The following is a 20,185-nucleotide window of genomic DNA, read 5'->3' as shown; positions in this document are numbered from 1 at the left end:
GACCATCATGTGATTGACACTCCTCCTCTTATGCTGGTTAGTTTCGGTGGTCACGTGCTGGGGTGAAAATGGCCGCAGTGACAGAAGAGCAGTTTGCAGCTCTGCAGATCTTACTGAAGGTAAATGCCGAGTCTCACAGGCTGCCTTCCTTTGCATGATACCACTTCCTTTTTTAAAATCTGCGTATGGCAAAACAGCTGCTGAAATGTGTCCAAGAGGAGCCTGCAGGGAGCCAACGCCTGCATGGGTTCTGCAAAGTATATAGGAAACCTTCATTCCCCTTCCCTTTCCTGAAATCACTTTGAGAGCTGCGGCTCTTGGAGGAGAGCTGACTGCAGGTACTTCCCTGAGCTTGGGGAAACAAGGGAGATGAGATGTTTAAAGTGGAGAGGGTTTAGAAAGGTGCCACCTGCTCAGCACAAGTGCTCTGCAGCCATATTTGTATCATGGAGCTCTATCGATCTCATAACTTCCTAGCAAGCATTCGCAAACTTTGTGAACAGAGGGCCTCTCCCTCCATCTTTTTTCCAAGTGGCTTCATGCTCAGCAAAACAAGACTTATTTTCCTGCTTTGCGAGTCTTAACAGCAAAGGGCCAAGGTTTGAAAGGCAGCATGCAGGGGGTTTAGGACCATGCAGCACGTTCTGACTTCTAAACCCCCTGCTGGTACTGACTCTATGCAGCCTCACCCAAATCACTTCATTTCTCTGCCTTCAAAGTCGGCCTGGTATCAAGCCGCAGGATAGGCAGACCACGGATTTAGCAGTTCAGTGCTTTGAAGCACTACCTAAGTACTCTACTATTTTTATAAGCAATGATTTCTTAACGCCCTCTTTTCTCCCCTTGTTATTTTCCAGGCTTCCTCAAAGGATGTAGTTAGACAACTGTGCCAGGAGAGCTTTTCTAGTTCAACAAGTGGCTCAAACAGGTTAATTGACAGCACCTGTTCCAGTCTGTCTGTAACACCGGAAGAAGCAGCTCAAGTAAGAATGCTGTCTTATTGATGAAGGCCTGATATAACAAACAGGTGCTTCTCCCTTCATCTCTCTTCAAACACTGAGGAGAAGCAGATTGCTTCACCTCACTGGCTAATGAGTTTGTCCAGAGGCCTCGATGCTGTAGTCCAGCTTGTCTAGAACTTGTATGTGTACTGGTCTTTGAGGCCAAAGAAATCAGTGCAGCATGCAGTTATTGGTACACAAAATGGGAATTACTGCTCTCCAAATACAATCAAAGTAGATGTATGTTCAGTATACACCAGAGTAACATTCACCTGCCTTGCCACAGGGGTGGTGAGAACATAAGCAAAGTGCTTTGAAGATGTAAGGTGTTTAAGTATAATGAAGCAATTGCTATGTTTAAGAATAAAGGTTTAAACACTTTGAAATACAACTCAGAATTATTTCCTGTGATAAGCTAAGAAAGCACCTGGTGCAATCAGGTGTTTTTGCACCCCAGGCTTCATAGCAAAGGCTTTAATAAATTGTGCGTACACCATTGCCCTTAAAACGTACTCTTCAAATTAAACTGCAGCCCAGGGCTGAGCTCCAATCCTACATCAGAATTGCCTAGAACAGCTCTATGCCCTACAGGACCTCACTGGACCATAACTCATGGATTTATATTTTTCAAGCTTGGGTTAAAATTTTCCCCAGTGCTGAAGTGTAACTTAAGACCTTCAATCCCACTGATTTTTTTTTTTTTTCTTCAATATGTCAAATAGTGAATAATTATTATACAGTGCACATAGGAATATTTTGTAGGGAGCAAAACTTTCATAGAAGAATGGGCCGAGGTACCTCATGGGTGTATTATATTTCAGAGATTTCATAGACATTAGAACTGGAAGGGACCTCAAAAGATCTTCGAGGTCAGCCCCCTGCCCCAAGGGCAGGAAGAAAAAATACATTTATACTTTTTATAATTTCCTGTGCTAGTCAATGCTTAAATTTATCTTTTTCTGTTTAAAAAAAAGCCAAACAAACCATTTGAACCTGACTTTAAAACAACTTAGATTGAAGTGTACTGGCTCAATCAGCAGATGCTCAGCAGCTCTGAAAATCAGGGCCTTAGTGTTTTAAAAGGTTTTTAGGTTGTATAATTATAATACCTAGTAAAAAGAACTGGTTGTTGGATATAGCCCAGAATCTTTAATAGGAAGCTGGAAATTTGGTAGGTACAAATTGAAGCACAGTAGATATGTAAGCAGCATATATCAAGGTGTTTGTCCTTCTTTACATAAAAAGAAGTACTCTGACTGCCATCCTGTAGCTGGATCCACAGGGCTCGTCTGTGCTGATCTAAGTGCATAAGGATGTACATTATCCTGTCCCCCATCTGGTTACCCAAGTTAAGTCAAGTCACTTCCTGTACAACATGTGGTGCCCTTCCTCACTGCAGCTTCCTTACTATTATTGGTTCTTGTCTCCTTTCCTGCAGCTAATCTGCTCTTTGCACAGCCTCACCAGGCACGTTGTATATCGAGGCCTGACATCACCAGAAGAAATTCTCCCTCTTTTCCCAGGGAATTTCCACCAGAATTTAAAAAACCTCTTAACCAAGATAATCTTGGAAAACATGTAAGTGTCAACACCTGCTTTTCAATTGATTTTACTTGAGAACATAGAGCTGGAGTTTATCTACCCATTCCAATACATATGCGGCTGGAAAGTAGCAGCAGATATTAAGTTAGCAAAGGGAGACTTTGCCACAGTTTCTGAGCACCTCATCATAGGCAGGTGTAACGTGGTACTTTCTGCAGACTTTGCCCTACAGCGGAAACTGAGCTTTTGCCTGAGAGTTCAGGAGAAGATGTCTTAAAGATCCTCCAACCCTTGTACGTAACTAGATCCCCTGACCACGTTCTTTGAATCTCTTGCAATCACTAACGTTTTTATTTTCTCCATCTTACAGATGGGTACCAGATGCAGCAGGCTAGATTCATAGATAGATTCATAGACTAGCATTGAATTGTCTAGCCGTTAGGTTCCTGCATGCCTTATGAAATTCACAGCCCTGAGTTAGGCACCTCCACTCCCTGACAATGCATGGAGAAAATCACGCAGGTAAGAACATGTTCATGAAAGCCAGTAGGCTGAGTGGGAAATCACTTTGGGTGTTAGCATGAACTAACTAGATGGTATGTGAGCACAAGAATGACTAGTGGCCTAACTAATGGTCTGCAAAGCCATACTCACTCTTTCACTCCCTGGCCCAGCAAATATTTTACTGTTCTGTATAGAGGAGCAGCTTCAACAGAAGGAGTTGAAAGCACCCTGCAGAATCCCCTGCTTGTGAGAGCCTCCTGGAAAGTGGGAGATATGGCCTCCTATCTCCTCGGGCAGGAGGGATTTGAACCTTGCTTCTCCATTCTGCATGGGGGATCTGACTACTGAGTTTTGAGGGGATGCCTCTTCTTGTTAGAGTTATTTTGGTTTGTGTGGTTCATATGTGTGTTCTGAGAAACTAGGAAGCAGGCATAAGTGGAGGAAAGGCTAGTTTGTAGATGGTAGCATAAGCTGTGTGCCAAGCTGCTCAGGACTGTTTAGACTTGAGTGCTGTTGGACACAATACAGGTAAAACTTTAAGCGCTGTTGGTAAAAACTTTACCCATGGACTTTATAGACATCTCCAGAATTAGGCATTACGTTTTCAGGATCTACACTGAGGACTTGGGCACCTCTCTTCTGGGCTAAATTCATAAAGGAACTAAGCAATAGATATGCAAAAGGATTAGAGTGCTGTAGCACACAGCATTGCAGCATCTAAACTGCAAGTATGTTGTCACCCAGTGAACTCTGCTGTCACGAGGGAAGTGCCCAGGAAAGGAAGGCACCTGAAGAAAGGATCTGCAAAAGACAGCCACACAGCAGAACTTGCCTACGGAGAGGGTAAAACTGAAACGTTGCCCCTTTTGGGGATTTTGGTGCCTCCAGCTAGTTTGCAGGGAGGAGCTGTCCACTGAAGAGGCTTCACAACCCACTGGAGTTGGGGTACATTTAGGTACCTTTCTCACAGGTTAGAGCCAGGAAGTGGAGGTGGTAGTAATAGCAGTGCTCCATTTATTTTACTATTTATTTTAATATTGGAGCATGTAGCTGTGGGAGACCCAAATTCCAACACTCCCATCTGGCAACACCCCTGCCCTTTGAGCAGCCAGCAGGGAAAAGCCTGGAACTGTGCAGGCAGACGTCCCTAATCAAAGCGTCCTGCTGGGGCCTGGTCAAGCCCCCCCTCAGCTCAGCTCTGTGCAAGGGGAGAGAGGGCTGCTCTAGCGCCCCCCAGCTTCTAGCCTGAGCCACTGCAGGGGTGCGCCTGAATTTTCTCAGTCCAGAGGGAATGTCTGGTTACAGACCAGTTCAGCCTAGTCAGGTTAGATGAACCTGCAAAGATTAAACCAGTTCTGGCTCAGGCTTTGTGAATGTCTGTCCCTAGCCTTAGTGGTTCTATGCCTGAGCTTACAAACCAACATTGTTTTTGTCAGGGGATCAGCTGTGCCAGGATGTGCCCCGGCCCAGCCGATCCAATTAATTAGCAGGTACAGATATCACTGGAACTGTTGTTTGGCAGGATTGGACTCCTGCCATTCCTGGGGCTTCAGGGGCTTGATCCTGTGGCACAATGGCCCCAAGTGCCTGGCCCCATCCTGGGGCGCACATCTGCAAATGCACAGTGAGGAAACCCATGGTCTCTTGCTCTGAGGCATGAAACATGCACTCTGGAATCATCTGTCCAGGGTGGCTGGAGAGCATGGACATCTCTGGGCTGTGGGGACTGTGCCATAACTGAACGCACCTCTGCAGGGATAAAGCAACACAAACTATTAATGGGAATTGTTGCATTCCGTTTTTTGGATATTTGAGGTGTGACAAAGGGCAAAGACATGTTTTGCATTTCTGTGGAGCAACAAGGGTGACATCAGTTTGCAGATGTGACCTGTCCAGGGTCAGTCAAGACATTTGGCTGAGATTAAATTCGAACCCAGTTATCCTGAATTTCAGGCTGGTATCCTAAGCAAAGAACCATCCTGCCTTCAATAAGAATATCATCTCAAGAGTTGGGAGAAAGTATTGTGTTTACATGTTAGTTTTTATTTCTCTTGGTTGTTAGCTCCAGTAGGAGCCTGAGGAGAAATAGATATATCATCCATCAATTGTGCTGATGGCATACCTGTATTCATCCTGAGTACCCTGGGCTAGCATTCCTGTTTTATTTTAGTGCATTCACCCCATGGACTCTTTCAGGTGCAACAACAGAGCTGCTATCTGCTACAGTGTATAGTCTCCCTGGCACCTTCCTGCTGACCTAGTGGAGACCATTCTTTACTGCTGATAAGGTGTTTTTTTTCCCTTCTCTCTCCCTCTCTCTCTCTCTCCATTCCACAGCTCTGCCTGGAGGAATGAAGCTCAAGCAAATCAGAGTAAGTTGTTAATTGCATTTTGTAGCAATTTAATATTCCTAAAATGGTTTACAAGGACTTGGAATTTAGAACAGTGAGTTGCATTAAGGCAATATGACCTTGACTACTGAAGCATAGTATAGAGAAACTAAGTTTAGCTTTACAGTGGTTTAGCTAACATACCAGGAGCGCATTAACCCACATGGAGCTCCATGGAGATAGCTTCCTTCTGGGTACACAGCTAGCTCATTTTAAAGTAAGCTCCTGTACCCTATTTTGCAGGCTACAGTGGAGACACACCAAGTGTTTTCCACACTTGTCTCTTGCTGCTTCTTTTAGGAAAATTAAACCATGCTGCCATCTTGCAACCTTCCCAGGGGTTGCTAAGGGACTCAGCGTAAGCATTTCCCCCAGATACCTCTTCTGGGAAGTGCCACTATAGGCAACTTAAAAAAAATACAATTGTTCTCCTTTCGTACATGTTTTGATCTTTCACACAGTTAACAATAGCAACACTGAAAGTCTGATCACTTGCATCTCAGTTAGCATCCATTTTAAGGACGCACACAAAAGCCACTTGTTCTAACTCTATACAAGCGCAAGGAGATGTAATATGGATGCAGGCACTTGGTTTGCTATTTTAGTTTGCTTGACAACCTTAACAGCTTTTATTCTGGAGAACAGTTTGGGTTCTCTGAGGACATTCCTGGCCCCTTACTGCCTCCTCACAAGCAGATAAGCCAAAAATTTTGGTCAAACTGGAAGAAGAAAATTTCCTGGAAAGAAAATCTCAGTTAAGCATCTTAAAAAGGGGGAGTCTTTCACAGTTGCAGAATCTTAATGGCAATTACAGCAATTGCTTGCAAGGAACAGTAATGTCAGGACAATAGTTAATGTAGCCTTAACACTGCAATGGGATCTAGGAAATGAGAAAGAGAGCCAACACAATGTAACTAATCCACTTTCCAGGGGCTCTGTGGACTGATGGTGACTCTTGGACCATGTTCAGGAACCTCCGCTCTAAGGTTTCTGGGTTTTATTTTAACTAGTGCTAATTGGTGAAATGAATATTTCACCATGTCTGAAAGGAGATTATTTTACGGGAAAGAGTGGATTACATTATCACTATATTTACGAAGCAGCTGTCATGCCTTACATAGGGGCAGATAGAATGATTTAAATAGCGGGCATTGTAAATGATCAATCAACATAGCCATAAAATTTGGACAGTTTTCTGCCCTTCCAAAGGCGCCAGCAACAAATCCTTGCAAATTAAAATACAAGACTTAACAGATGCATTTTGTGTTGTGCTGTGAACACTGCCAAATGCTGGCTCTGGTGGACCATACATGGGAGTTGGTTCCAGTCATGGGCCCTTGTCAGCTAAGGCTGTGCTGCCCCCGGAGGTTAGCTCTGGGGAGAGATGGAAAGCACCACTGTAATGATATGAGGAGCAATTTCTCCTTGAAGCATCAGTAAGCAATCTATCAGCTGGAGTCAGAACAGGGAGGATGGCTGTATCTAGGCAGAGCCTTTCAATCTTGTGAGGGAACTGAGGAATATTACACTAGAGCCTCCATACAAGTAATCGGAGTACTAAAAGCCACCTCTGCTTATGCAGCATTTGAGAGAGGTTTGTGAGGGCCAGTGAGATAGTTAGGTATGGCATGAAAATCCTGGTCACTGTGGGAGGAAAGTCCTGATGCTCTGCTTTGCGAGTAGGCCTGGTACCATTAGTTTTTGTGTGTCCAATTCTTTCCAATGCCTTTTGTTTGTTGGGGAATCTGGAAACCAGAGCTCATAAAACTCTGAAAAAAATCACTATGTATGAAAACTGCACAGTAGCAAAACTCTAAGACATTAAGGACAGGACTTTAAAAGAGCCTCAATGAATTAGGTGTCCAGCTCCCACTGCAGTCCAATGAGAGTTGCATCCTTATGTCCTTTGTAGGTTCCTTTGAAAATCCTCAGTCCGAGTCAACAAGGACAGAAATTCACTCGGAAACACAAAATGAGTGGTTCCAATCTTAGGGCAGTTTCTAAATAATAGAGAGGAAAAATAAATGTTAGTAAAATTATCATTGTTTCCATGCATCTGATAGAGTGAGAACCGCCATTTCTCCAGGAAGAAGTCCTGATGATGATGTAGTTTGGAGCATAGAACATAACGGCCAGTGTTTGTGAGAAAAGGGATTGAAAAGTTGTAAGTGAAGTTGTATTTCCTATAAATATAACTGTGGCAAAATGTGCCATTGAATAGTCAAGCTTTATCCATTTATTTAAAATTGGAACTTACCTGATGTCCGTGTTGCCAGTCTCCTGGATTCTGGTGCTGAGCTGCCTTTCTCGTATCTTGCATCAGGCAGACAAGTAGGCAGCATCTTTATCTCTTACCTTCTATTTAAGACAGCATGAAACCAGTAGCATTCTGCTTCTTGGGGTGAGATGCAGCGAGCAGGATTTCATGATTTACTGAAATTTTCCTCTATTTGTAAAGTTGGATTATAGCACAGCAAGGCTGATGTCATGCACCCCAGGTGGGGAAGTATGTTTATCCATTATTGGCATTTTGTTATATAAGAAACCGTAACCAATTCAAAGACGTTTGCAGCAGTACCTGCCCAAGAAGTGTACTGTATGCAGAGTCTCAGTCTAGCTGCTGATAGTGGATGCATGTGTGGGTGTGAGTGTGGGGGGGGTTCTATTTGCAAGAGTAGGAATATAATCAGTTTGGGTAATAATCTCCCCACCTAAACCCCCTTCGTAGTTTCTTTTGGATAGCTTAATGGTCTTAGCAATATTGAATAATTGTCCTTGAATATCACATTGAAAGATATATTACAGAAAATACATAATGGTACTGTGAGCTAATGGGGCATTTGTGTTCAGGTGGTTGTATCTCTTTGGTAGACTTACTCCTCTGTGTCAATTTGTATAGAACTTTTTCATTTTTCTGGATGATATGGGTATACCATGTTTTCACTCTTAGCCTCCTAGCTGCATCTCTGAAAAACAGTAGCACTTCCATTACATAAACTATTACCACCTCTTCTCTCTCCTACCAATCCAATCTGGATCACAACTGTTTTTTTGCTGTCTGAGGTCAGCTGGTAGTTACTATATTTCTAAGACTTCCCACAAATCTGTAGGTTTCCATCATGAACACCAGATCACGTTTGTGCCATTATAGGCTTATTGTATCATTGATGGTTTTGAGCTCTGTCAGCCCCTGGCTTCTCAACAACTTTGATGGAAAAAAGACACCACCAGGTGACACAATTGCCACCTTTTTTTTTCTCTCTTAGGTGAAATACAGTTATACAAATAGCTTGATAAATCAAGCAAGTTCATAGAGCCTCAATCTCCTGAAAGGTTTATAGCATTTCAGGTCTCTTAAGCACTTATGTCAGTGTTGCACTACACTGTTGAATTCATTAGATCTAGTCCAATAGAAATAAGGTCAGGCTGACATCCATTAGTCATCCATCAAATGGAAGTGTCTCAGTGCTTTTAATGAATTGGCAAGGATCACAGAGGTTGCAAGCCCCTTGCACACATTCATTGCCCTGGCATTCCTTTGTTAGCAACCATGGGAGCTGAAATCATGTACTTCACGCTGGTTGGTTTTCAGATTGTTCTTACGTGATTTATCTTCAGCTGCAGGATGAAACGACGCGTGCGGTAGGTCCCAAACCAGGGTGGGCTGAAATGCTGCCTGCTACAGGCAGCAAGCTAGTGTAGTAGGATGGGCTGCTGCTGGGCTACCTTGGGCAGGGGGATAGTAGAGGGTTAATGAGCTCTGCTGGTCCACTCTCCCAGATGTTAATACTCTTTCCTAGGGCTGTAGTGTGTTTTGCCATTCTTGCCTGTGGTGGTGGAAGAACCCTTTGGTGCCATGGGAAGGGATATCCACCTGTCTGCAACTTGCTTGTGAAGGAGAGCAGAACTAGTCCCAGCAGATGGGAACAAGAGTGCAAGTTGTTTCTGTTAAAATTTGAACCTTTGAAGGGGTTTGTGCAATTTGTCGTCAGGGAATGTGGATCTCTCTCCTGTAGAAAAGCCAGAGATTACTGCAGGTTGACAAGCCTGGCTGAATCAACAGTACATGTCACTAAATTAAAAGATGCGTAACTTAATCCCGCAGTCTCCCTACCTCGATTGGTTGATATGGACTGGAGAGTGGACATCAAGACTTCTTCGGACAGCATCAGCAGAATGGCGGTCCCTACCTGCCTGCTACAGTTGAAGGTAATGTTAATGCACACCTACTTTAGATTCTGGCTTACAGCATTTAAGTGACTGAGTTATAGGATTTCTAAACATGCCCTGAAAAAGCACAGCTATTTTGATCACTCTTACCATTATCACTGAATTCTTCTTCACTGCCACTAACTGAGGTCTATAGCAGTAGTGACAGACTCTTTGCTATAAGGGAGAGTGCTTTACTATTACAATAAGGAGCCAGCTGACTAGGCCCTGGGTCAACTTGAGTTGTCTGAAATATGGGGACAGCATAAGGACAGTAAATCACAATATGCCACCTGCTCATTTTTCAAAGTCGGTTTATTCAGTAGCTTCTTTACCAGACTTGTGTTACTCAGGATGTAGGGTTTGGCTAGCAGTGTACTGGCAAAAAGACTTCTCTCACATACGACATCTATCAGCTTTGGGAAGGAAATGGCTGGACTCCTTGGACCCAAATACAAATTGGGTGGGATTTGAACCTTCCATTTTGCACAAGCACTGAAGATGGGTTTGGATTGAGTCAGCTCTTTCTTTGTAGAAGAGAAGAGTTGGGGTAAATGTAATAGTTAATGTCTATGCAGCAATCTCATGCTATTTCTAGTGACAAGATGCTAGTAGCAGATGAGATGCTTATTAGAGATGAGGTTTGTCCTGGTGTCTTTACTCAGAACTTCTTTACCCCTTGTGTACCAGACCTGCTGGTTGCTTACTGTTTGTGTTGGAAGAAGCTGCGTTGCTTTGGTTTAGGAAATATTCTATTGCTCTTCAGGATAAAAAAATTACCCTACGAGTCATGGATGTGCTTTTTGTTTTATTTAGTCAATGCCTTGCTTTTCCATTCAACCTTGATTTGCTCCTGGGGGCTGTGTGGATTTCTTATGTGATTTCAACCCATGTTCCTATTTCAGATTCAGGAAGATGCTGCCTTGTGTGGGAATAACCCGATGATCTCTGCAATGACTGTGGAGCTGAGTAAAGAAACCCTGGATACTATGTTAGAGGGCCTGGGAAGGATCCGGGACCAGCTCTCTGCCGTTGCAAACAAATGAATGCCTGGGGTGTACATCTCAGCTGCCACTCAAACCTGGAAAGGAACTCTCCTCCATCTTAATTCCAGCTCTCTTACTTTTTGGGATCTTGATCTCTTTGTTAACCAAACATTTTTTTTAAATGAATTGTTTTGCTGATAACACAGCTTTTCCCAGGCAAACACTTAAACGTGCCCTTGGTCCAGTGCCAAATGTATTTACTAATGTTGAATGAAAACTGGTCGGTATTTCCAGGAAGGATTTAAAGCCTCAGAGTCTGACTTAATCACAAGGGCTGGAACGGGAATAACAAACACCAGCAACCAATGGAGCGAATTTATCTCCCTGCCCTGAAATAAGGGACTAAAAAAGCTCAGGCTGGCTAATGGGCTAGCTTCCAGCATTAGCAGACATTGAGGGTGTTTCTCTCTTGACTGCATGTATGGAGGTGCATGCTGTATGAATCTTTTTCTCTCTTGCTCTCAATGAGGCACAGCCATGCCGCAGATTGTTATTACAGGGTAATGCTTTGAAATAAGGCAATTATGCTGCAGTGCATTCCCTTCTGATCAGCTCTGTATCACCATTTGCAAAATGACTAATCTGAACTCCTCAGTCTAAGTAACTGGGTTGGAACATCTTTAGCAGCATGTAATTTCTTCCTTCCATTTGAAAAGAAAAGGGGGGTTTGATCACAGGTGTTGAGTTTATTAGACTTAAGCTTTGTCTCCTGCAAAAAAAAAAAAAAAAGAAGTGAAGACAGAAGGTAAAGGATCAATAGCAACTGTCTGTACCACAAAAAGCTTTTGTGTGGCAATCAGTGCCTGTACTCCCCAACACGTCAAGTTATATGTTTGTGTAAAACAAATCTTTTAATAAAAGACACAATGAAACTGCTACTCGGTTAAATAAACTCTCTCTTGTCCGAAAGAGATGTTGCTGTAGGCTGTCTCCCCTAGTCTCTAGCTTGTTTTCTCCTTTGTCCCACTCCATTTCCCTCGCCAGTTCAAGTCAGTCATCTTTTCTGTGGGCTCCAGCACTGTGCATTATCATGGATATAGCTGGGCATTGTCTGAGTCAAAACCTTTCAGGCATATTTTTTGCGAGGGCAAAATGTGTGGCTTTCAACAGGTCTTTTATATTTCTATAATGTGAATGGGATTCAGCCCCACTTCAACCTCTGCAGCTGGCACCCAGTGTACCTTTCCTTTAGCAAGGTCTCAAAGTCATTACAAGCATTATTTCATTCAAGGAAGTAATTGCAGTGACAGTACAGGAAAATGCAGGCTTTCTTAATATATGTCTGTAGCAAGGTGCTGGGGTGTGTCTGCTCCTTTATGGGAGCAAGCAGCCTGAGAGCCTGCTTGCAGGTGGGGAGGAAGACTAATGAAAGACTCGCCTGACCAGAAGAGGGATCAGGCTGGAGCTATGTAAGACCAGAGCCTGAACCAGTCAGGGAGTCTCTCCCTGGCAAACATGAAGTGAGGAGCACCTGGCAGCAGAGCTCCTGAAGGGACCTGGATTTATCTAAACAACTCTGCAGGCCTGGCGAGGCAAGTTCTTTGGGTAGAGAAAGACTGGGTTTTATAGTAAAGTGGCCTTTGTTTTATGTTAAACCACTAGAGAGTTTGAGGTGTCTGTCAGAGGGCTGAGATGCGTCTTGTTTATTTAAGTTGCATGGTGTAGGGGAGGAACAGAGCCACGTACTGAACTCTTACGGCTATGGGAGCCCTGAAAGGGCAGATGCACATGTAGCCCTTGAAGCTGCAGGGGCCCTGCAGGGGTGCAGGCCAGCCAAGAGGGCCCATTGAGCTTAAGGGTTGAATCAAGGCTGTTGGAGGTCCAAGAGAGACCCAGTGGTACTGCAAATGAACTAAGGATCACTCTAAGTCCCATAGACAGCTTCCCTTATTCAACCTGTAGTAAAAACAAGGTGGGGCAGGTGAGCAATTAAGGGAGGGCTGCAATAGAGACTGAACCTGGCAGGTGTCACACAGCCATCAGGGGGCACCACTGCAAAAATCAGAGGCATCTAGCACTCTGTAACAGACTTCTTGTGGCTGAGAGAGGACAGTTGCCAAAACACTGAAAAAATTCAGACCACGCTGTATATTTTAAATAAGAAATAACTGGTTTTTAACAATGGCGTCTGTGTCTGTATAATGTATATTTATATATTAATAAAACAAGGTAGTCAACAATAAAGAAGCTGGTACCATCGGGTGGAATGGTGGGAATTCAGCATGGAAATCTTAAAAACTGAAATGTTATAAAGGCTAATTAACTGCATGATTGGCAATTGCACAGAAAGTTTTGAATGTGAATCGATACTAACCTTCCCGCTAAACTGTAGAGAATAATCTAGCAGTGGTAGAGAGGTGTGTTCAGCTGTTTTGTGTTATCCTCTGGATGATGGACCCAGCAAACCAGTCAAATGACTCTATAATGAATTTTTAGACAAAGACAAAGCCTTCCAGGAGCACAAAGATTCATTCCAACTTCCAGCAACCCACCTGTCAGTATTAGCTGGACATACCTGCAACCTGCTAAGAGCACAGAGATGCATAAAGTAGATGAAAGTATGCCACAAACGGCAACCTGTACTAACAAGTTCCTGACTGGAATTAAGTACAACAAAACTTCCTTTTTTGCCTCAGTCTTCACAGGCCAGGTCAGCTCCCAAGCTATTGCACTGGGCAGCACAGTTTATGGAAGAGGTGAGCAGCCGTCTGGTGAAAGAACAAGTTAGGGACTGCTTAGAAAAGCTGGACATGCATAAGTCCATGGGGCCAGATGGGATGCACCTGAGGGTGCCGAGGGAGTTGGCTGATGTGATTGCAGAGCCATTGGCCATCATCTTTGAAAACTCACGGCAATCGGGAGAGGTCTGGATGACTGGAAAAGGGCAAATGTTGTCCAATATGTCTTAAACTTGGTTTGACACAATATCTTGCAACTCAAAGTTTCAAGAACTTTTAAAGAAGTTTCTTCTCGGGTGAGAAGGGACACCATTCTTACTCCAGTTGGACATTTTTTCAAGACTCTGTCATAAGCATGAGTCACTTCATGACTGGCCCGTATCAGCTTTGCCCAGCAATAAAGCATATAAAACACTTGCTACAAAATATATTGCCCCCCAAAGCCAAAATATCTGGACGAAGCATCACCTAAAAAGACATCAGTAAAATCTGCAAAGAGTGTAGGAAAATAAGAATGGAAAGTATCTCTTGGGTCATCAAGTCCAGCCCTCTCCTATCACAGGCAACCCTGTCTCAGTCTTTTTTGTAAACTGATCAAGCTCCACAGTTCCTACTAACATGAAGAAGGAATACAGCAGTCATCATCAGGCATAGGGTAAATCACATAAACTCGTTATTGAGACACCATCATTACAGGTGCAAAATTGAGACAGAGACCCCACGTTTCAGGCCAGCTTTAACTGGTAAGTTGAAATATGTTGTATTTACTTGAATCCAAAGAGCCCCCCGCCCACATTCAACAGCCGGGGGGGAAGGGATGGGGGAGGGAAGCCATCCCCTTGGATTTGAATACAAGGTTGGGGGGCAGGTGGCTCCTGCAGCTCCAACTCTATCCTGAGCCTGGGTTGGAGCCAGAGTCAGAGCCATAGCAGTTGCCTGGCTCCCCCCAGCCTCTGCGCCCACTCCATCCCTGCTGCATACTATCAGGCACTGCTCCAGTCTGGCTCCATTCCCTTCCAGGCACCAAACACATGCCAGCTCCATCTCCTGCCTGGCTATGCAGCAGTGACAGTAGCAGCTCAGCCCTTGGATGCTGCTGCATGGCGAGGCAAGGGCTGGGGCTTGTTTATGCTCAGTGCCCAGGGGGAATAGAGCCGGAGCTGGAGCATACCTGACAGTAAGGAGTGGAGGAGGGGGTGGGACCAGATGCTGCAGGGGGTGCAGGTAGCAAGGGCACAGGCAGGCTGCAGGGAGACAAGTGGTGGGGGAAGTAGCTACAAAAGTAAGGGCATCAGAGGGGGACAAGTGGTTGGCGGTAGGCACTGGGACGAGGAGCAGGTGGCAGGGGGGCAGGCACAGAAGGAGCAAATGGCAAGGGGAGAACAAGAGGTATGGGGCAGGCTCCCTGCCCCCTAGCTGCCACTTTCCCTCTGGCAGTGGTGAGGAGATGAATTTAAAACAATCCTCCAATAACTAGATTCTAGACATGGAAAAATTAAGACAATCTAAGAACTGGCGAGTCATCTTGAATTTGGGCGAATACAGTAACTGGTCTAATGTCCTCCTTGAAACATTTTTTTTTGCATGAACAAAAATAAGCAATCCCATAATCTGTTTGGTGTTGAAACTTCATTGGAGATAAAATAAGGATCTAAACAGAAGGAGCCTTTCAAGACTAGCTACTCGGATTAGTATAGAACTAGAAGAAAAATCTGCATTTGTAATAAATTTTTAATGCAATCTTGAATTAATAAAATAGAACCTCTCTCTAAAATCAGCCCACCATTATTTTCCTGTCTATAATGTCCTCACCTGCCTTAAAACTAGTTTGGCTAACTAAATTCATATTCTTCAGTCTGTTCTCTATTGAAAGAATACATGTCTAAGGACAGAAAGCTAAAACAAGCAACTTGTCTCAGGTTATTCTGTTAATAGCCTCTCTTTCCTTCAGGCATTTGGATGGATCAGCTAAGGCAAAGAAAAGAGATGACATTTGCCTTGCAGCTGACCAGGTGGTGGAGCTGGGACTCTAGAAATCTTGGGTCAGCTCTTTCACGAATCCCTTGACCAAGCTGCCTTCCTTGTGCTTGTCTGCTTCTGCTGTAGTGTTTTCTGGGTCCTGTCAGGGCTTTCCCAAACATATCTTCTGATATTTCTGAATGGTGTACAGCTTGTTCTATGCTTTCACTGTAAAAATGAGACCGGCTGATTTTCAGTCTGCTTGTTCAAAGGCTTAGTTCCTTCAGAAGAGAATTTATTTAAATTAAGCACCCTCGTATCTGAGAGTGCTGGATGATGCTGTGCATGGTGGATGGCCCTGAACATTGAGCCAACAACTGATTTTTCAGCTCCCAACTCGCCTGTTGTTGCCTTTAACCATTGCACCTTTTCTGGCATTAGAAACTTTAATTACATGCTATTGTAATGTTGCTAACCTTCACATTTTTTTTCTCTCTTCTAGACTGCTTTTGTTTGGGTGGTTGGCTAGTTTCTTTTTTCTTTTTCATATATAAAAGGTTAATGTTAGAAGCTTGCTTATTGAATAACTGTCACCTCCTGGATGTAACTTGATTAAGGTGATATAATTTAATCTCCCATAGGTTTACAGCTTTCCTATAACCACATCACGAATCACACTAGCAAGCTCTGTACCATTACAATGCAGCACTTCACCTTCTGTGCCATGTTTTACAGAATTACCTGATAGCACTAATATTTTGCATTTATTTGGCATCACTAAAAGGATCTGCAATAGCTTTATAAATGCTGATGAATGGAGCCTTACAAGTACAACTCTGAGTATAGCACAGCAGGGGTTATTGCTTCAGTTTAACACATGGGTAAATTGAGCACAGTGGAGGCAGGAGGAAGGGAGGGGAGAGAGGGAGCAGGGGCTTGTCTAGTGGCCAGAACTCAGGAAATCTTGGGATTGATTGAGGCCATGGACAATACATCAGGAGGGAAGGATTACCAACTGGAGGCCAGAAACAGAGAGAGTTTTCTGATATAATATGAAGGACAATGGGGTCACTGGGTGCTCATCACTTAAAAATCTGACCATGCAATCCATAAATGGGCAGCTAGTTTGGATACTCATAATCTGAATATTTCCAGAAAAATAATACTATTTAACCAATTGATATATAATTATTAATGACACAAAATAGACTGAACTAATGTTGATTTTATGATTTCCACCTGCTCCCCAGAATTGTCACCGTACACCTGGCTAATTCTTGCCACTTCAGTATGGAGAGAGCTTGCTTTGCTCAACAGCACCCTTCTAAACTCTTCATTTCCTGATCTGTTTGTGTACAGCAACTAGCATGCCTGGAGCTGCTGCCAAAATACATTTGAGATCATTTACATTTGAACATGTTAGTACTTGACATGCATTCACATGGAGTGTCAGTGACTTGCCCATGCTTATGGAATATGGCAACCTCAGCGATGGCATTGGAATCCAGCAGACATTGGATCCTAGGCTCATCCTCAGACCCTCTCAAATACGCTGACAGTTTAGGAGTCTGAGCAGAAACAAAGCAAGCATTTTTGCAAACATACCTGGTACCTTCCATGTTTCCTCCAGAAGATGGCACACTTGGCTTCCCAATTTTGCTCCACAATCCCAGTTTATCAGTGAGAAGCAGAAGTTTGGGTCTGGTGCTATTAAAATCTGGAAGAAATCAGGTACCTGCCACAACCCCAGTAAAGCTATTTGCTTTAGCAATAGAATAGGGGTGATGTGGATGCTAGTTCCAGGTTAGTTCTTAGCTGTTATTCCCTGACAAGGCCAGTGCCAACTGTTAGCACATTTGTAGGCTGAAGCAGTTGAGCTGATTCCTGGAGAAGCTGGCAGGACTGGTGCTAGCAGATGACTCTAAATAGAATGCCAGTCATTTGCCTTTTTAATGGAAAAAGCTTCTCACCAGGGATGAATCCTTCCTTCTGTGCCTATTTACATACAGATTCCCCCAGGGACACCTTTGGCACCCAAACGTAAAATGAAAGTTTTATATTTAAAGGCACATTGGTGACTTGAAAGCTCATAAAATTAGTCTGTTTTAAACAATACAAGTCCACTTTAAATAATGTAAAAAGAACTTATACAAAAATACTGCAAAATAGCAGTATTAGGCAGGTATTTTCTGCTCTTTTACTGGAATCATAAAGAGCCTCTAAACAGTTTGATACCAACACTGCCCAATGCCCTTCCTGCAGCTCACCTCTCCTCCTTTCCTCCCTTATACACATGCCCATCTGCTTGCTGCTTTTCAGGTTTGTTAATCTAAGGCTTAGGACTCAGAAGGAATATGCTCTCTGCCCTTACCAAAGTAATATCCAAGGGAAGTCATCTTGCTAGTGCATGAGACAGGAAGTACAACTGCCCATCAGCAAAACTGTGAAAGTGGCACTGTGCTCAAGTATTGTCAAACACACAAAGTAAACAAGCTGAATAAATAGAGTTAAAGGCACTCCCACGCCCACCCTTATCTCTTTTGGTTACAGCTGTCATGGAAGCTATTTGTAACAATGGTAGGGATAGCTTTGCAGAGGGAAATGCAATTTTTCAAGTTGACAGCATCCCTTTATGCTGATGAGATGGGGAAGGTTCAGTGCCAACTAGCAGCAGAATTATAATAGCATCCATTAGAGCTGTTAGCTAGAGTCTGCCAGTGCTTCTGCTTGTAATTTAGGGGGTTATAACTCAGCTATGCCAAATAAGACACAGGATGAAACTTTGCATATAAGATTTGGGTCTTGGAGTGAGTGAGTTTTTTATAAATATAATAAATATCAGATTTGCTTTTGACTGCATTGTAAGTTAAGTTGAAGTTATGGACACAGTGATGTAAATGAAGACTGAGGTCCATCAGTGCCTGCTCCTTGCTTGATGGAAAATTGATCTAGCCTGAAATGCCTTACATCACTTTAATTAGTTTATTCCTGCTTACTGATCCCGAGGAGGACACACCCCAGTTCTCTACCAATATCTCTAGGGACAAATTCCTCCAGTACCCTTAAGTGTAACCCTGTTTAGGTCAGCATCTTTCTGACCACCTAGGCCTCGATTCATCAAGAAGCTTTGCAAAGGGACCAGGGCTTCACTTGCACAGAGCTCTTTATCTTACATTAGGGCTCTAGTACATTTGGCATTTAGGTGCCTGAATACTTTGGAGGATTTACGTCTTATTCCAGGGGATCTTCCTACAGCATTTGGATTGCCCTCTCCATCTAGCAGCAAGATTGCTCTTCAAGTTTTTGACCCCATTAGCAATAATGACCACTGTTATTTTGTGCTCTAATAAGCTAGAGAAAGAGTGGAGCTTGGAAATTCATGAAAGGATGACCTAGATGTCACCAGAAGGAAACAGGGCTTCATTAAACAGGGCTTTGGTAACGGATAAACAAATAGGGGTGTTACAGAGAAATCAAAGACCTCAGAGATATAAATGTTGATAAGTGCATTTTAACCCAGTGCATCTCTCTCTCTCTCTCTCTCTCTCTCTTTTGATGTTGTGGGGAGGGGTGCGCGCAAGGAGAGGAAAGGTGCCTACCCAGCACATAAAAAGTGGAAACAAGGTGAGATCACTAAAAATTAATATACCTCCTCTGCTCGTGCTTGTAGGGAGGCAGTTAGACGGGCCAAAGCTACCATGGAGCTGAGGATGGCAACCCAAGTAAAAGACAACAAGAAATTGTTTTTTTTTAGATATATTGGGAGTAAAAGGAAGGCCCAGGGAGGAATAGGACCCCTGCTAAATGGGCAGAAACAATTGGTGACAGACAGGGGGGACAAGGCTGAACTCCTCAATGAGTTCTTTGCCTCAGTGTTCCTAAGAGAGGGACACGACAAGTCTCTAACTGGGGTTGTAGAGAGGCAGCAGCAGGGCACCAGACTGCCATGCGTAGACCCTGAGATGGTGCAGAGGCACTTGGAAGAACTGGATGCCTTTAAGTCGGCAGGCCCGGATGAGCTCCATCCGAGGGTGCTGAAGGCACTGGCCGACATCATTGCAGAGCCACTGGCGGGAATATTCGAACGCTCGTGGCGCACGGGCCAAGTCCCGGAGGACTGGAAAAGGGCTAACGTGGTCCCCATTTTCAAAAAGGGGAGGAAGGAGGACCCGGGCAACTATAGGCCAGTCAGTCTCACCTCCATCCTTGGTAAAGTCTTTGAAAAAATTATCAAGGCTCACATTTGTTAGAGCCCAGCAGGGCAAATTATGCTGAGGGGAAACCAGCATGGGTTTGTGGCGGGCAGATCGTGCCTTACCAATCTAGTCTCTTTCTATGACCAGGTTACGAAATGCCTGGACACAGGAGGAGGGGTGGATGTCGTATACTTAGACTTCAGGAAGGCCTTCGATACGGTATCCCACCCCATACTGGTGAACAAGTTAAGAGGCTGTGACGTGGATGACTACACAGTCCGGTGGGTGGCGAATTGGCTAGAGGGTCGCACCCAGAGAGTCGTGGTGGATGGGTTGGTCTCGACCTGGAAGGGTGTGGGCAGTGGGGTCCCGCAGGGCTCGGTCCTTGGACCGATACTCTTTAATGTCTTCATCAGTGACTTGGACGAGGGAGTCAAATGTACTCTGTCCAAGTTTGCAGATGACACAAAGCTATGGGGAGAAGTGGACACGCCGGAGGGCAGGGAACAGCTGCAGGCAGACCTGGATAGGTTGGACAAGTGGGCAGAAAACAACAGGATGCAGTTCAACAAGGAGAAATGCAAAGTGCTGCACCTAGGGAGGAAAAATGTCCAGCACACCTACAGCCTAGGGAATGACCTGCTGGGTGGCACAGAGGTG

General features: G+C 44.1%; 1 protein-coding gene across 1 annotated transcript; it reads left to right on the top strand.

The window, feature by feature from the left end:
- The first annotated feature begins 22 nt into the window (after window positions 1-22).
- On the top strand, window positions 23-11,570 carry COMMD9 (COMM domain containing 9). Its single transcript, XM_006269609.3, has 6 exons — window positions 23-119; window positions 858-983; window positions 2,440-2,579; window positions 5,385-5,419; window positions 9,543-9,646; window positions 10,552-11,570. The coding sequence occupies exons 1-6, from the start codon at window positions 69-71 to the stop codon at window positions 10,690-10,692; spliced, it is 597 nt and encodes a 198-aa protein (XP_006269671.1). The 5' UTR covers window positions 23-68; the 3' UTR covers window positions 10,693-11,570.
- Window positions 11,571-20,185: the final 8,615 nt, after the last annotated feature.

This window comes from Alligator mississippiensis, chromosome 2 (assembly GCF_030867095.1).
Source record: "Alligator mississippiensis isolate rAllMis1 chromosome 2, rAllMis1, whole genome shotgun sequence".
Classification (NCBI taxonomy): Eukaryota; Metazoa; Chordata; order Crocodylia; family Alligatoridae; genus Alligator; species Alligator mississippiensis.
The sequence above is the reverse complement of the archived record's forward strand: the minus strand, read 5'-3'. Positions and strand labels throughout refer to the sequence as shown.